The following is a 16,797-nucleotide window of genomic DNA, read 5'->3' on the forward strand; positions in this document are numbered from 1 at the left end:
CAGAGGTGGCAGATTCAAACCAAGCCCTGGCCCTACAAACTACAAAAAAAAAAGGTTAAAATGTTTTTAAAAAAGAATTACTAGATGTTAATGAATTTTTATATTCAAAAATCACTAGAATATTCATTGAATATGACATTAAATTTCATAAGAGGCAAAAATAAGCTTTTAGGTTTTTTTTAAATTTTCAGAATATTTGGGGATACATGTTTTGCTTGCATACTTTACTTTTATACAGATTGCATCAAATGCTAAGTGTACTGTTTCTAAAATTAGTGTTCTTGAAGATCTCACATTAAGGGAATTAGGAAACAACTACTTTATAGAAAAAAAAATAACATTTGCAAAAAAAGCCAGCCATATTTGTTCAAAGTAACCTGATCTGATTAAATAGTGTCAATGCAACATATATCTCAGATGCCTGATCCTTCTGGAGAAAAGAAATGCCTCCCTGTGTTCTGCCCCAATCCAGCACTTCCTCCTCCTTCCAGTAATCTCTGGAGCTGCAGTAACCCAATCTTCTCTGTGTGTGCAAATTTCCTGAAGCCACCTGAACTGAGTTCTCTCATGTTTGCTCTTCAGTAACTGAGAAATTACCTCGCTACCTTCTTTCTGCCTTGCCTCTATGACCACTCACAAGCCCTCTTCGTTTGCCAAAAAAAAAAAAAAAAAAAATCTTGCAATCTGCCACCTGCATTCTTTTGATAGATTATTTCCACCACCTCTTTCCTCTTTATTTAGCAAAACATCATATATCTAGTGTTTCAATTTCTCTATCATTCAGTGTTATCCTCCAGCTAGAAAAATGCTCAGAAATAAGAACAAAATAATGCTTTCCCTTGATTCTAGGTTGGAAGTGCTCTTCAATGGCGCCTCCTACACATTTCTCTACAGAGAACTCTATGCCCTAGTTATTCAGGGCGTTCTGAGGACCAACAGTACTGGAAACAAATGAGAATGCATTACGACTGTAGAATCACAAACCTGCTCAATCACAATGTGCATCTTTAACATGGTCCCCATTGATTACTTAATGTTTGAGAATATCTGGTCTTTAAAGAGTATCAGTCCACATTTCTTTACCTAAAAATAGCCCTTGGAATACAGCCTCCAGGTGCTCCCAGTCACATATTCCACACTGAAATGGCATTTAAAATCACCATGTTTCTAATGGAATGTTACTGGGCTACAGCTTTCCTGACCTCTCCACGAAGAAGCCCATTGTCTTCTATCCACTTTCATAAAATTGAACCATATGCTATGAAGAAACATCACTTTATATGACATGAAATTGCATACACATAACAGCTCCACACTCCATCAAACAGCTCTGCATGAACAAGGGCCTCAGCCCTTAATGGCTTCCAAACAGTGAGAAACACAGGGAGAACATGGATGTTGGTGCTACTTGTCTCACTCATTTTGGCACTGGAAGCTCATTTTACTACATTCTTCCCACCTAACACTTTAATCTACCTTTTACTTAAGAAGTATTTTATTGGACCACCCTGACATTACATCCATCTTCTCCTTTTCTCTCCATGTACTCTGTACTGTCTGCTTTCCCACTTCTTCATCCCCTTTTGTAAAGCTGTCCTCTTCCTGATTTCTTGCCTTTGCTCAGCTCTCGCACTATACTGAGATGGGACTAAAGATTCAGTTCCTTAAGCGATACTCTCAATTTCATCATCTGTTGCTGACACCTGAGAAGACATACAATTTATCACTGTTTTGCTTCATCTTTTCTTTTTTCTACCATACATATCTAAAAGCCAAGATGGTTTTTGGTGCTCACGTTCTTCAATAAACATTATTTCACATGACATTTCCCGTAAGTTGTAGTGCTTACCCTTTACTTGTTTGGGTACTGTCTTATATCCATTTGAATTGCCAGTCCAAGAAGAACCACTAAGATCCTCCTTGGTAAGATTCTCTGATAAATTCTGTTAAAATTAACATCAACATTGAGTTTAAAGTACTTTATAATTAAAATAAGTGGTATCAACATTTAATAATCATTTTTGTCAAAAATATTTGAATTATCTACTCTAAGATCAAAGTTTTTTAACCTTTAAAGAAAGAAGAATGTCTTGAAAACCAAAGCATTTCAGCTATACATATGCTGTCAAGATGAACCTTATCTTCCACTTGTGTATGGCTATTGATTCTGTAAATTGAGGATAGGCAGCCAAAGGAAACATATTCAAAGACAAAACATTAACTCATGTTATATAGCAACAAGGAACTTACTTCACCTTCCATAACATTACTTTGCATTCTCCACCAAACACAGATCAACATTGTGAAAAATATAATACATGGGATATCATACTTCTGGCATTACATCCTTAAAATATTTCTCACTTTAGAAATATGTCAGTGGTAACACTAGATACTGGCATAATGGGCAACTTGGGAGTACATCATGTCGAGTATGAGCTCAAAAATGTCAATGCTGCTTCATTTAGCTAAACAAGGCCCTGAAGACATCAAAATGTTTTGTGATAAAATATTTACTGATAGGAAAAATTGTTGAAGAAAAAGATATCCTCTGATAAGAACAACTTGCCTTATTTTTATGTTTAAGTAAAAGTAAACAGGACATACACTGTGCAACTCCTTCCCAAATAGGAAACAACTTCAAGAAAGTATGGCAAGCCTTAATAAAGAAGGAAGGATGGAGGCGGAGCATGATGGCAGACGGGACGGACGTGTAGCCGACGTCTCCCAAGTCATCAGGTGAGAGGAAGAGTGGTCTGGACCTTTCCCATGCGTGGATTATTGGTGTGGACGGACAACTGGAGACACTCAGCGAATTGGCAGATTGCTGTATATGAGGCGTAATTTAAAACCACAGACTGTTGTAGAGATTTTTCCCTGGTTGGCCATGCTGACTGGCAGGCCCCTCCCTTATGGGGGACAGCAGCTTGCAATTACTGGCAAAACCCAACTTACGAAAATGTACTCCTGAGCTAAGGATGGCACCCGAAAGGAGAGCCACTCAAAACCACAGAGAGCTCGGCAACCCAATGGAAAATTGAAGGGAAGGGATACCACCCGGGAAACAGACATTTTGAACTATCCAAAATGGCAGACGCCTTCCCCCAGAACAACAGGAGTGATTAAATAGACCAGAGCATCCCTGGTGGGGAATGTTGGAGGGGGCTGGCAGTTCAGGCTGCATGGCAAACTGGCAGGTGGCTGGACTCAAAAGTTCCAATTCAAAAGGGAGACTCTGAACCACAAAACTGAGAATAAGGTCCCCGAGCGCTCCAGCCACGGGACCTGTCAGCAGCCACGGGAGCCACCAGCAGCCAACACCCTCACCCACAGCCGACTGTAGTTGCCAGTTTGCAGAAGAACGTGGGAGCAGAGTGGAAAGATTTGTGAAGCGTGGACTGCTGCACTGAGTTGGGAGGTCGGGTAGGAGTGCCATCTGGAACAGAGCAGCTGAGGTTGCACAATACTTAGGTGACAAACTTTTACCAAAACTCCAAAATGGCGATTGACCAGGTAGGGTGCTTACATGGTAACAGTATAAACTGTGAATCAGGTATAAGCCTGGAAACCACTCACAGCGCCTCCTGGTGTCCAGAAAGTATATTGCATTATAAATATATTCCTACGAAAATTGATCCCTACATCATACATACAGATGTATATTTCTACATATGTACAAGAATAATATTTGTGTGATTGGTGCCTTTTTTTCTTTTTCTCTTTTTTTTTTGTTCTGTTTTTTTCCTCACCATTTTCTTGGAGGTGCTATTATTAATTTTTTATTATTTTTATAGACATATTTTTATTTCCATTTTTTTCTAATTTTAATTTCTCCTTTCTTATTTTTTAACTTTTTTATGAACACCACTTTTTTTCTTTTTTTTCAATTATTTTACATGTATCACTTTTTTTATTGTAGTTGTTTTTGGTTGCTGTTGTCGTGGGTGTTGTCTGTATGTCTATGTGTCTCTGTCTGTGCATCTACGGGCTCGTGTGGTAGCCTTTGTATCTGTTTATGTGATCATTTGGTCTCAATGAGTTTTGTGTTACGACCTGCAATTCTGAGCTCCCAGCACTTCCCTCCACTCTCACTCTGAGGTCTGGAGGCCTGTCCCCCAGGAGTCCAGAGTCTTGTGTGATTTCTCGAGGGGTGTGGACAGGACCTGGACTGCAGCTGGACAGAGCTGATTCTGTGGCATGGGAGTGAGGAGATGATGGTCAGCTGAGAGGGAATCACGCCAGAGCAGCAGTGCCCCAAGGCACAGAGCAGCAGCTGTCTTTAGCGACAACAAGGCAACTCCCCCTGTCTCCCTGGGCAACCAAAGGAGGCCAGGCATCTTCTCAGATGGCAACCACCACAGAACATATTTGGGACTGAAACACAGGCCCCATGAGTAAAGGGTTTGCCTGAGGCGGTACTGGCCTGGGTGGAACACAAGGACTAGAAACAGCACATGCAGAACAAGGAAACTACCAGAGTGGGCTGACCAAGAGGACCACTCTACTGAGCATAAGACGCACCCGGCCCTCAGGGGATCATCAGCCTGTAGACAAAGGAGGACAGGAGGGTAGAGCTGACAGCGGATCGTGCTGCGAATAAAAACCTGCAGGAGTACAGACAGGACCTGAGGCACAGGTTCTGGGAATTCAAATCAGCCCCTCTTCTGCAGAGGAATTTAGCTGTGACAGAAACAAACTCCAACAAGGTTGTTCTGTTAGGCCAGTAACATTAATCTAGGGCATAGCTGGAACAAAGTGAACACCCCCCAGCCTCCACCAAGTGCCCAAGGTTGACAGGTCTCACCACCCCCTGATGGATAGAGGCAGAGAGCAGTGGCCTGGCTGAGCAGACACAGACTTCCTTGTGATTTAGGCAGGTGCAAACCTCTGCAGTATCTGCTCACTGGAGACAACTGACTGGGTCACAGCCCTGCGGGGCTAGCAGTGACTGGGTGTGACAGAACTTCAAGATGGGGAAGAAGCTATCAAACTTCCCAGACTAACCTGTTTGCTGGGTGGGTCCTCCGGACTTCACGGAGCACCAGAGCAAGTCATATTTGAGTTGTCACCAGACCCCTGCATTCCAGTTGCCAGAGACCTTTTAAACTCTCCCACCTAAGGCAGGTGCTGACTGACACAATTGATTTGGACCTTTTGAACTGAGCCAATTGCCTGAGGACTATTCAAATGGTTCCCTGGGTGTGTGGTTGTAAGAAAGTTTGATTTTCTTTTCCAATTCTTGCCTGTGGGGGGCGGGGTGACTTAATTGCTGGTAATACTCCACAGCTGATACTTAAACCCAGAGTAACTGTTTCACTAGGGGTGAATAGAGACCAGCTGAAAACAAGACAGAACCACTTAACCCCACCACATCAGATAGATCCCCAACATCTCAGGCTGTAGCACTGCACGGGTCCTCGACAAGGCTCCAGAGGAAAAATCAAATGGTGTAAAGTAATCGTGGGGCACAATTGGCGAAAAAATTCTGGTAACATGAATAACCAGAATAGATCAACGACTCCCAAAGGACAGATACGGCAGATGTAGCTGAAGATCCCATTGATAAACAGCTGGCCGAGATGTCAGAAATCAAATTCAGAATTTGGATTGCAAACAAGATGAACTGAATGGAGGAAAATCTGGAATTAGAAATCCAAAGAGCAATTCAAAAGTCAGAATTAGAAACTCGAGGAGAAATTCAAACATTGTCTCAAGAATTTAATAAATTTAAAGACAAAACCACCGAAGATTTCAATGCACTGAAGCAAGAATTTGCAGCCCTCAAAGATCTGAAAAATACAGTAGAATCCCTCAGTAACAGAGTGGAGCAGGCAGAAGAAAGGATTTCTGACATTGAAGACAAGGTGTTTGAACACTCCCAAACTCTCAAAGAAGAAGAGAAATGGAGAGCAAAAATGTATCATTCTCTCAGAGAGCTCTGGGATAATTCGAAGAAGGCTAAAATACACCTCATTGGGATCACTGAAAGTGATGAAGTGGTCTTGCAACTCACAGAGGCCCTTCTCCATGAAATTATGAAAGAGAATTTTCAAGATATGTCAAGATATTCTGAAATCCAGATAGCAGACAGTTTCAGAACCCCAGCACAACTCAATCCAAACAAGATATCCCCCAGGCATATCATAATTAACTTCACTAGTGTCAATATGAAGGCAAAAATAATGAAAGCAGCTAGACGCAAGAAATCTATTACCTACAAAGGGAAGAATATTAGAATGACTGAAGATGTCTCTGCTGAAACTTTTAAAGCCAGAAGAGGGTTGTCCTCGACCTTTAATTTCCTAAAGCAAAATAACTTTCAACCCTGGATCCTGTATCCATATAAACTGAGTTTCATTTATGATGGAGAAATTAAATACTTTAATGGCATTCATATGTTGAAGAAATTTGCCAGAACCAAACCAGTACTCCAGGATATTCTCAGAACTATCTTCCATAGTGACACCCCAATCCTCTACCAAAAAAAGAACTTACTCAGAAACTTTGATCAAACTCCAACTTCCACAGTGGAGAAAGGACTAAAATTGTCCACTGGACTTTCAAAAAACTTGATACCCAAAATTTTACCAGACATATCAATATTCTCCATTAATGTGAACGACTTAAACTGTCAGGTAAAGAGGCACAGGATAGCTGACAGTATACAAAAACTCAGGCCAGATATTTGCTGCATATAAGTCTTACCTTAAAAGATAAATATAGAGTCAGGGTGTAAGGATGGTCGTCCATATTTCAGGCAAATGGTAATGAGAAAAAAGCAGGTGTTGCAATTCTATTTGCTGACACAATAGGCTTTAAACCAACAAAAGTAAAGAAAGATAAAAATGGTCACTACGTATTTGTTAAGGGTAATGCTCAATATGATGAGATTCCAATTATGAATATTTATGCACACAACCAGAATGCTCCTCAATTTATAAGAGAAACTCTAAAAGACACGAGCAACTTGATTTCTTCCAGCTCCATAATAGTCGGAGATTCCAACACTCCTTTGGCAGTGCTGAATAGATCTGCCATTAAGAAGCTGAGCAAAGAAATTTTAGATTTAAACCCAACCACCCAACATTTGGATTTAGCAGACATCTAGAGAACATTTCATTACAACAAAACTGAATACACATACTTTTCATTAGCCAATGGAACATACTCCAAAATCAATCATAGCTTAGGTCACAAGTCTAACCTAAGTAAATTTAAAGGAATAGAACTTATTCCTTGCATCATTATCGGACCACCATGGAATAAAAGTTGAACTCAGTAACAACAGGAATCTGCAAACACATATACAAATATGGAAGTTAAATAACCTTATTCTGAATGATACTTGGGTCAGAGATGAGATTAAGAAGGAAACTACCAAATTTTTGGAACAAAACAACAATGAAGACACAAACTGTAAGAACCTCTGGGATACCACAAAGGCAGTCCTAAGGCGGAAATTTGTAGCACTGCAAGCCTTCCTAAAGAGAACAGAAAGAGAGGAAGATAACAGCATAATGGGACATCTCAAGCAACTGGAAAAGGAAGAACATTCCAACCCCAAACCCAGTAGAAGAAAAGAAATAACCAAAATTAGAGCAGAATTAAATGAAATTAAAACAAAAGAATGATATTACAGATCAATAAACCAAAAAGTTGTTTTTTGAAAATGTCGATAAAATAGATAAACATTTGGCTAACCTCACCAGCAAAAAAAGAGTAAAATCTCTAATTTCATCAATCAGAAACAACAAACACGAAATAACAACAGACTCCTTGGAAATTCAAAAGACTTTAATGAATATTACAAGAAACTTTATTCTCAGAAATATGAAAATCTGAAGGAAATTAACCAATACTTGGAAGCACTTCACCTTCCAAGACTTAGCCAGAATCAAGTGGAACTGTTGAACATGCCAATATCAAGTTCTGAAATAGCATCAACCATACGAGATCTCCCTAAAAAGAAAAGCCTGGGACCAGATGGCTTCACGTCAAAATTCTACCAAAACTTTGAAGAGGAACTAGTACCTATGTTACTCAACCTGTTCCAAAACGTAGAAAAAGAAGGAAGACTACCCAACAAGTTCTATGAAGCAAACATCACCCTGATCCCCAAACCAGGAAAAGACCTAACAAGAAAAGAAAATTATTCACCAATATCACTAATGAATATAGATGCAAAAATATTCAACAAGATCCTAACAAAGAGAATCCGGCAACATATCAAACAAATTATACATCATGACCAAGTCGGTTTTATCCCAGGGTCTCAAGGCTGGTTTAACATGCATAGATCTATAAATATAATTCATTGCATGAACAAAATAAAAAACAAAGACCACATGATTCTCTTAATTGATGCTGAAAAAAGCTTTTGACAACATCCAGCATCGTTTCATCATCAGAACACTTAAAAAAACTGGTATAGAAAGGACATTTCTTAAATTGATAGGGGCCATATACAGCAAACCCACAGCCAATATCATATTGAATGGAGTTAAACTGAAATCATTTCCACTCAGATCAGGAACTAGACAAGGCTGCCCATTGTCTCCACTGCTCTTTAACATTGTGATGGAAGTTTTAGCCATCAAAATTACAGAAGAAAAGGTGATCAAGGGTATCCATATAAGGTCAGAAGAGATCAAACTTATGCTTTTCACAGACGATATGATTGTATATATGAAAAACACCAGGGATTCTACTACAAAACTCTCAGGAGTGATCGAGGAATACAGCAGCATCTCAGGTTACAAAATCAACACTCATAAATCATTAGCCTTTATACATACCAACAACAGTCAAGCTGAAAAAACAGTTAAGGACTCTATTCCATTCACAGTAGTGCCAAAGAACATGAAATTCTAGGGAGTATATCTAACAAAAGACGAGAAAGATCTCTATAAGAGAACTATGAAACTCTAAGAAAAGAAACAGCTGAAAACATTAACAAATGGAAAAACATACCATGGTCATGGTTGGGAAGAATTAACATTGTTAAAATGTCCATACTACCCAAAGCAATATACAATTTTAATGCAATCCCTATTAAAGCCCCACTGTCATACTTCAAATATCTTGAAAAAATAATACTTAGTTTTATATGGAATCAAAAAAAACCTCGAATAGCCAAAACATTACTCAGAAATAAAAACAAAGCAGGAGGAATTACGTTACCAGACCTCAGACTTTAGTATTTATCGAAAGTGATCAAAACAGCATGGTACTGGCACAAAAACAGATAAGTAGATGTCTGGAACAGAATAGAGAACCAAGAGGTGAATCCAGCCACTTACCATTATCTGGTCTTTGACACGTCAGTTAAAAACATTCAGTGGAGAAAAGATTCCCTATTTAACAAATGGTGCTGGGTGAACTGGCGTCAACCTGCAGAAGACTGAAACTGGACCCACACTTTTCACTATTAACTAAGATAGACTCTCACTGGATAAAAGGTTTAAACTTAAGACATGAGACGATAAAAATACTAGAAGAGAGTGCAGGGAAAACTCTTTAAGAAATCTGTCTGGGCGAGTACTTTATGAGGAGGACACCCCAGGCAATTGAAGCAGCTTCAAAAATACACTACTGGGACCTGATCAATCTAAAAAGCTCTGCACAGCCAAGAACACAGTAAGTAAAGCAAGCAAACAGCCCTCAGAATGGGAGAAGATATTTGCAGGTTATGTCTCCGACAAAGGTTTAATAACCAGAATCCACAGAGAACTCAAACATATAAGCAAGAGAAGAACAAGTGATCCCATCGTAGGCTGGGCAAAGGACTTGAAGAGAAACTTCTCTGAAGAACACAGGGGCATGGCCTACAGACATATGAAAAAACGCTCATCACCTTTAATCATCAGAGAAATGCAAATCAAAACTACCTTCTAACTCCAGTACCATCTAACTCCAGTAAGATTAGCCCCTATCACAAAATCCAAAGACCAGAGATGTTGGCGTAGATTTGGAGAAAAGACAACACTTCTGCACTGCTGGTTGGAATGCAAATTAATACATTTCTTTAGGAAAGATGTTTGGAGAACCTTTAGAGATCTAAAAATAGACCTGCTATTCAATCCTATAATTCCTCTACTAGGTTTATAAGGTTTATATCCTGAAGACAAAAAATCACATTATAACAAGGATATTTGTACCAGAATGTTTATTGCAGCCCAATTCCAATTGCTAAGTCATGGAAAAAGCCAAAGTGACCATCGATCCATGAATGGAGTAATAAACTGTGGTATATGTACACCATGGAATATTATGCAGCCTTAAAGAAAGATGGAGACTTTACCTCTTTCATGTTTACGTGGATGGAGCTGGAACATGTTCTTCTTAGTAAAGTATCTCAAGAATGGAAGAAAAAGTATCCAATGTACTCAGCCCTACTATGAAACTAATTTTTGGCTTTCATATGAAAGCTATATCTCAGTTATAGCCTAAGAATATGGGGAATGGGGAGAGGGAGGGGAAGGAGAGGGGAAGATGGGTGGAGGGAGGGTGATAGGTGGGATTACACCTGTGGTGCATCTCACAAGGGTACTTGTGAAATTTAGTAAATGTAGAATGCAATTGTCTTAACACAATAACTAAGAAAATGCCAGGAAGGCTATGTTAACCAGTCTAATGAAAATGTGTCAAACTGTTCATAAAACAAATGTATGGTGCCCCATGATCACACTATAATAAAAAATAATAAAATAAAAAAATAAAATCATTTACAAAAAAATAAAATAAAATAAAAAGTGAAGGATGAAAACAGAGAACACATTTATTAGAATCTCCTAAGTTGTTCTGCGCACTTTCTTGTACATTTTCTTGTCTACACATTATATTAATGAACATAAAAATCATGATGAAGATGGTGACCCTCAGTACTGTTTTCTGTTCATTGTAGGAGGTAAGAGTAAAATGGTGAATAAATGTGATTAATGAAACATACAAAATTGAAAAATCAGAATGGACCAGACAACTGACAAAGGAAAAAGCAGCAGTGGGAAGGGAACCATCTACCTCGTTTGGAACTTGAACTTTTTCTTTTCGGAAGGTGAGAGTTATACCGGTAACATGCCTTCCTCATTCTGATTAGTTTACATAATTTGCTCTATTGTTTGCTTCATAAACACATATGCTTTTGATGATCTGTCTCTAGGTGGTGGGGAGAAATGCACATTTTCTGATTCAGGTTTCATGATTTATACTTCTTAGATATGCTGAACTCATCTAATGCCTCACAAACACGTTCAGCATGTACTGTTTTTCCTTCATCATAAGTGCCCATAGCAGCAGAAGCAGTGTGCCCTTTTGCTTGAATGAGGCACACTTCATTTCTTTGCTGTTATCAAGTTACAAATTTTGCTTCACTAGACTGAAGCATAGTTCTGACATCTATTTTCACATTAATGGTTTTGGGGTTCCCATTTCCTGCCACTTCTCTACGGAGACAGCTTTCAGCAAAAGCTCCCACAAAGAAAGAACGATAATAATCAGAACAAACACAATAAAGCTGTGAGCATGGCCATTTTCTTGTCTGGCATAAAAGTTGGACAAGTATTTTCCCTGCTATTCTGAACTCTCAGTCCATCTTTTCCCCAGGCCTAGAAGTCTGGAAGTCTAACCCCTGCAGAGCTCAGAGTTTCTGGTGGTTCTTTGCTAGGGCTGGGCATTGTATGGGCCATGGGGCAGGTGCGCTAAAAATGTGACATCAGAAGAAGTGGAGAGATACAAGGGGCAGAGGACTTGCCCAGTGCCAGCAAGTACATAGTAGCGGCTGGCAGAGGCTTGGGGACCTATGTGGTGGAACAGCAGCAGTGATGGTACCCTGCTCCCTCCATGGTAAAATTTTGGGAAGCTATCTCACCACTTCTATGGACCACTAGAGGGAGCCCAACCTCGCCCCACAGTGGTACCAGAGGAGGAGTGTGGCTGGGTGAGAGCTGCATTCTCTGAGGGAGTAAATCACACACCGAGTCAACCCCCACCTTGGAGCAGACTCAGGGAAAACATGACCCAGTTTCCAATGAGCACCAAAGGGTGTCAGGATTCAGCTCCCTTTGTGTGCTGGTGGCAGAATGCAACGGCCTGGTTAAGAAATCATTGACTCCCCTTTGACTTTGGCAGGCACAGATCCCTGGCACATTTGCTCATTGGAGGGAACTCAGCAAGAGATCCTCAGGATTAACACTGACTGCTCATGGCAGATGTGAAAGTGGGGAAGGAGTTCCAACCTCCCTGCACTAACTCATTTGCTGGGTAGGCTTTTCTGACTCCATGGAGTACCAGAACAAGTCATATTTGAACTGCTAGTCAACCCCTGCTGTCTGCTTGTTGGAGACATTTTCAACTCTCCCACATGAACAGTGATTGTGCTGCCCAGGACAATTAGTTTAGAACTCCTGACCTGGGCTGTCTACCTGGGGATGCTCCAAGGTTGAACCCTGGTAGGGTTGAAATGGGAGAGACTGATGCTCCTCTTCAAGTTGTTGCTGCTTGGAGGTGGGGTGTCTTAGTTGCTTTTATCTCTCCCCAGCTAAGATTTCAGACCAAAGCCACTGATTCCCTAGGACTGGATAAAGGCTGGCTGAATACAAAACAGAGCCACCTAGCCCCATCACACCTACCATGTCCCCAGACTCTCAGGATGCACGATGGAAAGAGACCTCTGTAAAGCTGTAGGGAAAAAAGCCACAGTCACTAGTTCCAACTTTTTCATAAAAGGATGGTGAACTACAACTCAGGGATCCCTCAAACCATTTTCACTTTAGCAGCATCTCCAGGCAAAATGTAAAAAATAACCATTGGCTGGTGTGTCGCCTGTGGCTTAAGGACAAGTATATGCAGTATATGCTGGCTCCACGTACTGAAGGTGGCAGGTTCAAAACTGGCCATGGCCAAAAACTGCAAAAAAAAAAAAAAAATCATTGGGCAGAACCAGTGGAAATACTCTGGTAATATGAATACTCAGGGTAGATTAACAACCCCACGGAATGACAAAAAAGACACAATAGAATATGCCATTCATAAACAAATGGTTGAAATGTCAGAAAAGGAATTCACAATATGGATGGCAAATAAGATTAATAGAATGGAACGAAAGTTGGAATTAAAAATACAAGGAGTAGTTCAAAAGTTGTCTCAAGAAATCAATGAATTCAAAGACAAAATATGCAATGATTTAGACATAAGGAGGAAAAAAAAATGAAGACCTCAATGAACTCAAAAATACAGTAGAATCCCTCAGTAATACAGTGAAGCAGGCAGAAGGAAGGATCTCCAAAGTTGAATAGAAAGCTTTTGAAGGCTCTAAAACACTCAAAGAGGCAGAGAAGTAGAGAGCAAAAATGGATTACTTGGTGAGAGGGTTGTGGGACCACTTCAGAAGACCAAACATTCACCTAATGGGAATTCCTGAAGGTGAAGGGGATAATTTCAAATTATATCCTCTACTCCAAGATATAACGGAGGATAATTTGCCAAGCATGACAAAAGATACAGAAATTCAGATAGTAGATAGTGTCAGAACACCAGCACAACTCAATCCAAATAAAGCATCTTCTGGACACGTTGTAATTAACTATACCCAAGTAAAAATGAAGGAGAGAATTCTGAAAGCAGCCAGACATAACAAAAGTATAACCTACAAGGGGAAGAATATTAGAATGACTGTAGATATCTCTGTTGAAAATTTTCAAGCCACAAGAGGATGGTCATTCACCTTCAATCTCTGAAAAGAAAAGAACTTTCAGCCCAGGATCCTGTATCCAGCTAAACTGAGTTTCATTTGTGATGGAGGAATCAAATACCTCACCTGCATACACATGTGGAAGAAATTTGCCATAACTAAGCCAGCTATCCAGGAAATTCTCAGACTCATCCTCCATTATGATCAGCTTAATGGTCTACCACTAAAGTAAATTCGCCCAGAAAATGAATGAAACCTAATATCCACAATGGTGAAACGATTGAAAATATCCACTGTGGGGGAGGAGGCAAGATGGCTGATTGGAACCAGATTTCCACAGAGGCACCCATCCAGAAGGAGAGTTAAAGGACAGAAGTTTAGCAAGTAAGCTGATGGTTTAGAGCTGAGCCAAGGGTGAAGACTAAAGAGCACATATCAAAGCATCCCTTCTACAAGCAAGCAAGCAGAGTTCATAGCTCTTCCTATTTTATCCCATGGGAGAGACACTCTATAAACCAGAACTCCTTCCCAAGAGAGGACCCATTAGTGTGCCATGGCACTCTCCCTCCAGGCATTAAACTGAACATAGACTCTACCTGCAATTCTGAACTTCCAGCACTCCCCTCCACTCTCATGCCGTGGTCTGGAAGCCTGTCCCCCATGGAGTCCATAATCTTGGGCATTTTCTCGAGAGGTGTGGACAGGGTGTGGGCTGTTACAAGTCTGTGCTGAAATGGAGGCATGGGTGGAAACTGGGGACTGTGGATCATGGGAGCCATACAGGAGAGAGAGAGATGGCATTCCACATGGCAGCCCAGCAGCGGCAGTGGTGGGATCAATAGGGCTCATGCCCCTGGTGATGTTTTGGAGAAACATTTTCCACCTCTCTTAGCAAGCAGAGGCAGCTGGGCCTCTGCTCTGGTGGCGGCTATGGGCGAAACAGATGTGGGATGGACACAAAGGCCCCCTGAGCAAAGGATATGCCTGAGGTGATACCTGCCTTGGAGTGTCATGGCAGGAACAGAGAATAGAATCCATGTGCATGCAGAGATGGCACACTCCTAGGGCAGAGCTGAGTCAGAAATGCTACATTTGTGAGCCCAAGATGCAAGTGTCCCCCAGGGGAGCTTAGCTGGGACAAAAGCAGGCAGGGCAACAGCATCAGCCCATGGAAGGGCTGAAACTGAGAGTTTCTGAACTCTAAGTGAACCCGCCCCAGCATAGAGTGCAGTGTAGTCAGAGATGCCAGCTACATGAGAATAGGTGCAGCAGCAACAACACAGGGTGGGACTGAGCCATAGTTTCTGTGAACTCAAATAGTGCCTGGCCCATACAGCTATAAAGCCAGGACAAAATGCAAATTCTGTGAGAATTGAGTTGTCTCAAGAATTCAATTAATTAAAAGACAAATCAACAAAGTTTTGACACATAGAGGCAAGAATTTGAAGCCCTCAAAGATCTGAGAAATACAGTAGAATCCCTCAGTAACAGAATGGAGCAGGCAGAAGAAAGGATTTTTGACAATGAAGACAAAGCTTTTGAATGCTTCTAAATGCTCTACGTGGAAAAGAAAGGGAGAGCAAAAATGGATCATTCTCTCAGAGAGGTCTGGGACACTTCAAAGCAAACTAACATTTGCCTTATAGGAATTCCTGAAGGGGATGAGGTTGCTTTGAAAGCCCTAAGATGCTCTACTGCAAGAGATAATCGAGGAGAACTTACCAAACATGGCAAGAGATTCTGAAATGAAGAAAGAAGACAGTTTCAGAACCCCAGTATGACTCAACCCAAATGTAGCATCACCCAGACACATAATAATTAACTTTGCCAAAATTAATATGAAGGATAAAATTCTGCAAGCAGCCAGATGTAAGACAGCCATAACCTACAAGGGGGAAAATATTCGAATGACTTCAGATCTCTCTATTGAAACTTTTCAAGCTAGAAGAGGATGGTCATCAACCTTTAACCTCCTAACACAAAATAACTGTCAACCCAGGATCCTGTATCCAGCTAAACTGAGGTTCATTTATGATGGAGAAGTTAAATACTTTAATGACATTCACATGTTGAAGAAATTTTCCATAAAGAAACCACCTCTCCAGGATATTCTCAATCCTATCCTCTATAGTGACCAGCACAATCCTGTACCTGCAAAGTCAACTCACTCAGAAACTTTTGATCAAAATCCAACTTCCACTGTTGCAAAAGGATTAAAAATGCCTACTGGACTTTAAAAAAAATTGATACCCAAAATACTACCAGGTTTATCAATATTCTCAATTAATGTGAATGGCTAAAATTATCCTCTAAAGAGGCACAGTTTTGCTGACTGGATATACAAATTTAAGTCATATATCTGCTGCATATAAGAATCTCAATTTACCTTAAGAGATAAATATAGACTCAGGGTGAAGGGATGGTCATCTATAATGCAGGCAACCCTGAATAGCCAAGACATTACTCAGAAATAAAGACAAAGCAGTAGCTATCAGCCTACCAGACTTCAGTCTATACTATAAATCTATAGTGATCAAAACAGCATGATAGTGGCACAAAAATACTAAGGTAAATGTATAGAACAGAATAGAGAACCAAGAGTTTAAGCCGGACACTTACTATCATTCGATCTTTAATAAGCATATCAAAAACATAAATAGGGAAAACATTCCCTATTCAACAAATGGTACTGGGTGAATTGGCTGGTGACTTGTAGAAGACTGAAACAGGACCCTCATCTTTCACCATTAACAAAAATGGATTCTCATTGGATAAACGGTTTAAACTTAAGACAAAAAATATAAAAATACTATTAGCAGGGACAGGGAAAACACTTGAAAAAATTGGCCTGGAAGAATATGCTATGAGGAGGACCCCAGTCCCCAGGAAAATGAAGTAACACCAAAAATATATTACAGGGATCTGATAAAACGAAAAAACATCTGCACAGCAAAGAACAAAGTAAGTAAAGCAAGCACACGGTCCTCAGAATGGGAGAAGATTTTTTCAGGTTATGTTTCCAACAATGATTTGATAATTAGATTAAACAGAAAACCCAAATTAATTAGTAAGGTAAGAACTATTGATCACATTTCATTTTAGGCAGGAGA

General features: G+C 40.2%; 1 protein-coding gene across 1 annotated transcript in view; it reads right to left on the minus strand.

Moving 5' to 3' along the window:
* Window positions 1–1,736: 1,736 nt before the first annotated feature.
* Window positions 1,737–16,797, minus strand: part of LOC128579506 (putative ankyrin repeat domain-containing protein 20A4) — a 70,973-nt gene continuing 55,912 nt past the window's right edge. Inside the window, exon 12 of the mRNA XM_053581567.1 lies at window positions 1,737–1,943. Coding sequence (XP_053437542.1) covers window positions 1,737–1,943 — 207 coding nt within the window. The remainder of the gene's footprint in view (window positions 1,944–16,797) is intronic.

This window comes from Nycticebus coucang, unplaced genomic scaffold (assembly GCF_027406575.1).
Source record: "Nycticebus coucang isolate mNycCou1 unplaced genomic scaffold, mNycCou1.pri scaffold_60, whole genome shotgun sequence".
Lineage (NCBI taxonomy): Eukaryota > Metazoa > Chordata > Mammalia > Primates > Lorisidae > Nycticebus > Nycticebus coucang.